The sequence below is a fragment of the Rhinopithecus bieti genome, unplaced genomic scaffold, assembly GCF_001698545.2.
Source record: "Rhinopithecus bieti isolate Rb0 unplaced genomic scaffold, ASM169854v2 scaffold_68516, whole genome shotgun sequence".
Taxonomy (NCBI): Eukaryota; Metazoa; Chordata; class Mammalia; order Primates; family Cercopithecidae; genus Rhinopithecus; species Rhinopithecus bieti.
Genome location: NW_016825834.1, coordinates 329,923 through 337,008, shown reverse-complemented (window position 1 = coordinate 337,008; position 7,086 = coordinate 329,923). Strand labels below are relative to the sequence as shown.

The following is a 7,086-nucleotide window of genomic DNA, read 5'->3' as shown; positions in this document are numbered from 1 at the left end:
GGCCTCAAAATAGTTATTTAAAAATGTTAATAATAGTGCCTACCTTATAGAATTGTTCTAATTATTAAATGATCCAGGAGTCTGGCATATGATAAACACTCAAGTATCAGCTATCATTATTAGCATTTATAATAACATAATTTTTACTGAAAATCATCCATATTAATGATATTAAGAAATGTTGACTTTACACATACAAAAATCTTCATAATTTAGAAAGCTGAGGTTCAAATGAAATAAAATTTAAAATAAACAAAAAAGAAAACCTTCATAATAGTCTAGTTAATACATTCTTAGGAAAACCCTGTATTTCTAATGATTGCAAGGTATTTTTCAGATGTATATGCTTAATGACACTTAAATCTATTGCTATGTTGTATATTTAATTAATCCCATGTCCTGATCTTGACATTGCTTTGAGCTTTACCATGAGTTGTAAAATACGTGAATTCTTGAGCACTGCGGTTATATAATCACTTACATAATATCCACCAGCACTGACTGTGACGCCTACAACCAGATAATAAATCATATTTGATCCAGATGATCCAGGGAATCTGTGAGATGACATCCAGCGCAGAGATGCTAGGAAAACAACATTTAAACACAGTTAGCTCTACTACTTGAGCAAAACTATTTTAAATAATTATATCTTTTAAAATTTTTCTCCTCAGTGAACCTAGAATCATTAACATCAAGTGATTTTAGCTTAAGGGAAAACGGTATTACAAGGCTGGGTAATAATTCCACTTGACATTCTCCCAATCTAATTTGATAAACACTCATGAAACCTGTCATCTTGATGCTGAGCATCATGCCTTCTTGGAAGGGGTGCGGGTGTGGGTAAGGAGAGATGACAAAAGCACTAAACAATTTTAACAGCCAAATGAAGTGTACATTAGCAAAAGAAAGCCATGTACTATATATGTATTCCACTACAGGATTAAATGAAAATGATTTTTTTTAAATGAATTCAGTATGTTTATACCTAAAATGTAATACAATTTGTATTTATATGTTAAATCAAGCATTTATGTTGAAATCCATCATATTTCTATAAATCTGTAATACAAATGTAGATATAGAAAGAATTCTCAATTTTTCTCTTATAAAGCAAAGATGGGCATATAAAGGTTTTTAAGCCAAATGTTGCAACAAGGTTGTATCTGAAATAGAAGTACTATTCTGTATAAACTAACAGAAACAGATAAAAGTACTATATTATTATATTTAGACATATTCATTTTGTAGTACTAACATTTGCATATCCTATAATGCCCTGGAATTGAAATTTTTACAATAAACTCAAAGTTGGAAGGAGCTTAAAGTATATACAACTCAAATTCTTTATTTTTTTTATTTATTTTTTTATTTTTTGAGACGGAGTCTCGCTCTGTCACCCAGGCTGGAGTGCTGTGGCCGGATCTCAGCTCACTGCAAGCTCCGCCTCCTGGGTTCACGCCATTCTCCTGTCTCAGCCTCCCCGAGTAGCTGGGACTACAGGCGCCGCCACGTCGCCCGGCTAGTTTTTTGTAGTTTTAGTAGAGACGGGGTTTCACCGTGTTAGCCAGGATGGTCTCGATCTCCTGACCTCGTGATCCACCCGTCTCGGCCTCCCAAAGTGCTGGGATTACAGGCTTGAGCCACCGCGCCCGGCCTCAAATTCTTTATTTTAAAGATAAAGATGTAAAGACATTTATGTATTCTTTCAACTAACACAACTGAGCATCTACTATGTATTTGGAACTGTTAGAAGCATTAAGAATACAACTGTGAACAAGACAGACAAGGTCCCTAGTCTCAAGTCATTCATAGTCTAGAAGGAGGATATGAACATACAGACAAATAATTGGTGATATAGTATGGCAAATGTAATAAGTGCTAAGTCAAGCTACACGCAGAGAAAAAACTCAGTTAGTTGGCCAAGGTAACTGTCATAATAGAAGAGACCTGAGTTTTGAAGGAAAATAAGAGTTTGTCAGATAAATAAGGGAAAGAAGAATGGCACTGGAGGCAGAAGGTGTAACGTGTATGAGAGTTTCGTGACCCAGAAGGTACAAAGTACAGGATGAATATCCCTTATCTAAAATGCTAGCAGTGGGTGCAGTGGCTAATGCCCGTAATCCCAACATTTTGGGAGGCAGGGGTGGGAGGATCACTTGAGCCCAGGATTTCAAGACCAGCCTGGGCAATGTAGTGAACCCCATCTCTACAAAAAAATTTCATAATATTAGCTGAGAGTGGTGGTATGTGTCTGTAGTCCAAGCCCCTTCGGGAGGCTGAGGCAGGAGGATCACTTGAGTCCTGCAGTGAGCTGTGATTGTACCACTGCACTCCAGCCTGGGCAACAGAGTCAGATTCTGTCCCCAAAAAATAATTAAAATAAAATAAAATGCTTGGGACCAGAAGTGTTTTGGGTTTTGGATATTTTTTATTTTGGAATATATGCATACACATAATGAGATATCTTGGGGATGGGACTGAAGTCTAAACACAACATTCATTTGTGTTTCATATACACCTTACACACATAGCCTGAAGGTAATTTTATATAATATTTTGAATAATTTTGTGCAAAGTTTGTGTTAAGTACTTACATGTAAAATTTTCTACTTGTGACATCATGTCAGTGCTCAGAAAGTTTCTAATTTTGGAGCATTTTGGGTTTTAGATTTTCAGATTAAGCATGTCCAACCTGCAATTTGATGTGGCCTAACATAAAGTATAGGGGTGCAGAGACTAGTGGAAGACTATGATTTGCACAGGGCAAATCTTAAGACATTTGCACTGCTTACAAACCTTCATAGTAGCAAAATCACAATGATTTCCTGTTTATGTTCTTAGTTTGGATATAAATGGCCATTTCTTGGAAAAATATTTTTTTCCTTCAAATGTGCCCCAAAGGCTATGAGAAGAGGTTATGGCTTTGACTTGTGGTGGGACATCTTATGGCTTAAAAGTACATCTGTGATCAAACAGGGAATATACAGCCTTCATATTTCTCAAACGGACAAAAATATCAGAAATATTTTTTTTTTTTTTTTTTTTTTTTTTTTTGAGGCGAAGTCTCGCTCTGTCGCCCGGACTGGAGTGCAGTGGCCGGATCTCAGCTCACTGCAAGCTCCGCCTCCCGGGTTTGCGCCATTCTCCCGCCTCAGCCTCCCGAGTAGCTGGGACTACAGGCGCCCGCCACCTCGCCCGGCTAGTTTTTTTTTTGTATTTTAGTAGAGACGGGGTTTCACTGTGTTAGTCAGGATGGTCTCGATCTCCTGACCTCGTGATCCGCCCGTCTCGGCCTCCCAAAGTGCTGGGATTACAGGCTTGAGCCACCGCGCCCGGCCATATTTTTTAAATAGATCTAAAATCATCAGAGATTTAAGTAGACTTAAATACAAATATAATGATGGACAAGTTACTTAAAAAGACAATGAAATGAGAAATTTTCAATAAGGATTAATTAGATAAATGTAAGCACATTCATACAATGTGAAACAAATAGACATAACTTGCAGAACAATATTTACTTACGTGAGAAAATATTTACAATGTATTAGGTGAAAAGTCATAGCAAAATACTCTGTATGGGACTATCCCAGATTTGTGGAAATAATGTGCATAAGGAAGGAATGAGGGAAAAAAAAAACGGTCTGGAAACCTAAATATATTAAATGTAACTAGTTGTGTTCACTGAGTGGTAGGATTACAGGTGAATTCCATTTCCTATTTTACCTGTTTTTCCCCCAATTATCTATTATAAACTTATTTATTCATTAAAAAGTTACCCTTTTAAGGTTGGGGTCAGTGGCTCACACCTGTAATCCCAGAACTTTGGGGGGCCAAGGCGGGTGGATCACCTGAGGTCGGGAGTTCAAGACCAGCCTGACCAACATGGTGAAACCCCGTCTGTACTAAAATACAAAATTAGCCGGGCATGGTGGCGCATGCCTGTAATCCCAGGTACTTGGGAGGCTGAGGCAGGAGAACCACTTGGACTTGGGAGGCGGAGGTTGTGGTGAGCCGAGATCACGCCATTGCACTGCTGCCTGGGCAAAAAGAGTGAAAATCCAATTCCATTTCCTATTTTACCTGTTTTTCCCCCAATTATCTATTATAAACTTATTTATTCATTAAAAAGTTACCCTTTTAAGGTTGGGGTCAGTGGCTCACACCTGTAATCCCAGAACTTTGGGGGGCCAAGGCGGGTGGATCACCTGAGGTCGGGAGTTCAAGACCAGCCTGACCAACATGGTGAAACCCCGTCTGTACTAAAAATACAAAATTAGCCGGGCATGGTGGCGCATGCCTGTAATCCCAGGTACTTGGGAGGCTGAGGCAGGAGAACCACTTGGACTTGGGAGGCGGAGGTTGTGGTGAGCCGAGATCACGCCATTGCACTGCTGCCTGGGCAAAAGAGTGAAAATCCATCTCAAAAAAAAAAAAAAAAAAAGTTACCCTTTTAAAAGCAAAAAAGAGGCCGGGCACGGTGGCTCAAGCCTGTAATCCCAGCACTTTGGGAGGCCGAGACGGGTGGATCACGAGGTCAGGAGATCGAGACCATACTGGCTAACACGGTGAAACCTCGTCTCTACTAAAATACAAAACTAGCCGGGTGAGGTGGCGGGCGCCTGTAGTCCCAGCTACTGGGGAGGCTGAGGCAGGAGAATGGCGTAAACCCGGGAGGCGGAGCTTGCAGTGAGCTGAGATCTGGCCACTGCACTCCAGCCCTGGCGACAGAGCCAGACTCCGCTTCAAAAAAATAAATAAATAAATAAAAGCAAAAAGGAGAGAACAAAATGTGATGAGACACAGTTAAAAATTTTTTCTTCAATGAAACTGAAAAAAATTTATTTTTCATCAAAGGAGAAAGTATCAACAAAAGATTAATTAATGTCCACGACAGAAGACAACTTTGTTTCCAGTCAATAATAGTTCTTATATTTTAAGTGCTGCAAAAATGGTAGTTACACGAAAATTAGAGAAAGACCAGTGCCTTTGTAAGCAGCATTGCTAGATACGTATTTAAAAATTTTAAACTACTTCTATTTTGCCGCAAATTGGGAAGAAAATTATTCGGAATTTCTGCAGCTACAAAAAAAGGTGCGTGTGTGTGTGTTTGTGTGTGCGTGCAGGCGCGCATGTTGTCAGTGGGGGAACGCAGACAGATAAAACGAAAGGCCACGGTCAGAGGACTAATCTTTCTCCCCATTCCCTACAGAGCAGTCCCGTTATAGTACGAAGTTTAAAATAAATGGCTTCTCCTACTTCATCAGGATATATATATATATATTTAAAAGCTCTATATTATTTGGTGTAAAGGTCTAGAAAAATAAAGACAATAAAGATCTAGGAAAACGAAGACATCTTATTTCTGATACTTGAGGGGTAACTTCCTCCCACCAGCATTTTAAAAGAAAAATAAAGCGAGTTGGTTAGACCTCGTCCTTCTCTCCCACCACTACCAACAGAGGCCTAATCAACGTGAAAAAAATCGGCCCATTCTCCGCGCACGTCTTTTTCTCGGGCCGGAATCCACCCTCTGGGCTCAAATTACCTCGGAAGCCTCAGAAAGTGAGGGGAAGCGAAGACAGCATCAAGAACGCTTCACTATGTTGTCTAAGAACCGTCCCCCAATCGGGAGTGGAAGAGAGAGGGGTGACGGATGGGGACTAGGGAAAAGCGGCTGGGGCAGAACCGCCCCGGAGCGCAAGCCTGGTCCCAGAGCCGCAGGCTGCTGGGAAGAAAAACAATCTTCCTTGCTCACACCTGCTAAGCACCTACTATGTTCCAGGCACTATACGAGGCGCTTTCCTACATGTCCATTTTTATTTAATAAGCTTCCAGTTCACACTGCAACTCCCCCTTTAGTTAATTTCTGAGTATCCTGCTTTTTCTCGCGCATCCCCAGATCCAAAGGTGTCGATATTTGGACAGAGCCAAGCAGCTGCAGGACGACCTGCAACCTCAAAGGAAAGTGCCCCGAAGGCTGCTTCCTTTTTGGGGGTTGTGGATCTCAGAACCAGGCGCTCGCGGGGTTCAGGCTGCTGAGACCCTGCCAAGGGTTAGGTTTATTTTCCCCACGAACATTCGCCCAGTGTCCACTGAGCGGGCCCTGCTTCTCTGCCTCCCAGTGCTTAACAGGGCCGGCTCGTTGATCGGCGTCCGCCTTCCCACCCTTCCTCTACTTCCTCAGGAGGCTGGAGAGCGAATGGTGCCTCTAACAATAAAAGTGATATGCTACAACTTTGTCAGCCAGGCACGTTTCTAAGTGCTTTTAACCATACATTAACTCATTAAAAAGCAAAACCATTATCGCCCTCATTTTATAGATGAGGACACAGGTTAAGTCATTTATCCAAGATCAGGATGCGAACCCAGCTAATCTGGACTCAGAGGCACACCGGAAAGTTCCCTACTTCCAAAGCCTGCAGAAGCTTCGGGACGTCTTCCCGGGAGTCTCCTCCATTCTCCTCGACCTCCAATCCAGGCTTCTGCTGCTCTGGGTCGGGTTTGGCCAACTGGGTGCCGGCCGGTACCCGGGTACGGGCAAAATCTGCACCAGAGGCGCCCGTCCTCCTCTCCGGGCTAGACCTCCTTACTCACCGTCCTTCCCGAGCGGTGCGGGGTTGGGGGGCGCCCTCAGCGGCAGCGCCAGGGTCTTGGAGACCGCCCTGCGGAGATACATCGCGCCCGCTGTCCGCCGCGCAGCAGGCTCCGTACCCAGGCGCAGGCTGCCCTTCCACAGAGAGGCTGAGAGCCTGGCAGCGCCCCGCCCGGAGAAGGCACGTCGACCTTCATCCAGCCCCGCCTCCGCGGCCTCCGGGAGGTGGGGAGACCTTTGTAGTCCTCACCATCCTCCCCTAACCCATCTCCAGCTCTGTTGCTTTCCCTGAGGTCTCGAGAGCTGACCGCGGCATCTCAGAAAAGGGATGGGGAACCTATAAGTCGCCGTCGCCCGCCTGACTCGTTCTGTACCACTGAATGTATCTCCTCACAGCACGCTGGAAATGTTTTGAGAATTGGACGAGATTAAGACAAGGACACAGTTTATCATGCTGGTTGTAATCTGAACCCACTTTATCTCACGCA

The 7,086-nt window shown here is 43.1% G+C and overlaps 1 protein-coding gene across 1 annotated transcript in view; it reads right to left on the bottom strand.

Moving 5' to 3' along the window:
* The window catches only part of MGARP (mitochondria localized glutamic acid rich protein), a 14,357-nt gene extending 7,495 nt beyond the window's left edge, over positions 1-6,862 (bottom strand). The window contains exons 1-2 of the mRNA XM_017863176.1: positions 6,601-6,862; positions 482-585 (exon numbers count right to left, since the gene is read on the bottom strand). Of these exons, the coding sequence (XP_017718665.1) occupies positions 482-585; positions 6,601-6,682 (186 nt within the window). The 5' untranslated portion in view covers positions 6,683-6,862. The remainder of the gene's footprint in view (positions 1-481; positions 586-6,600) is intronic.
* Between the last annotated feature and the right edge of the window lie 224 nt (positions 6,863-7,086).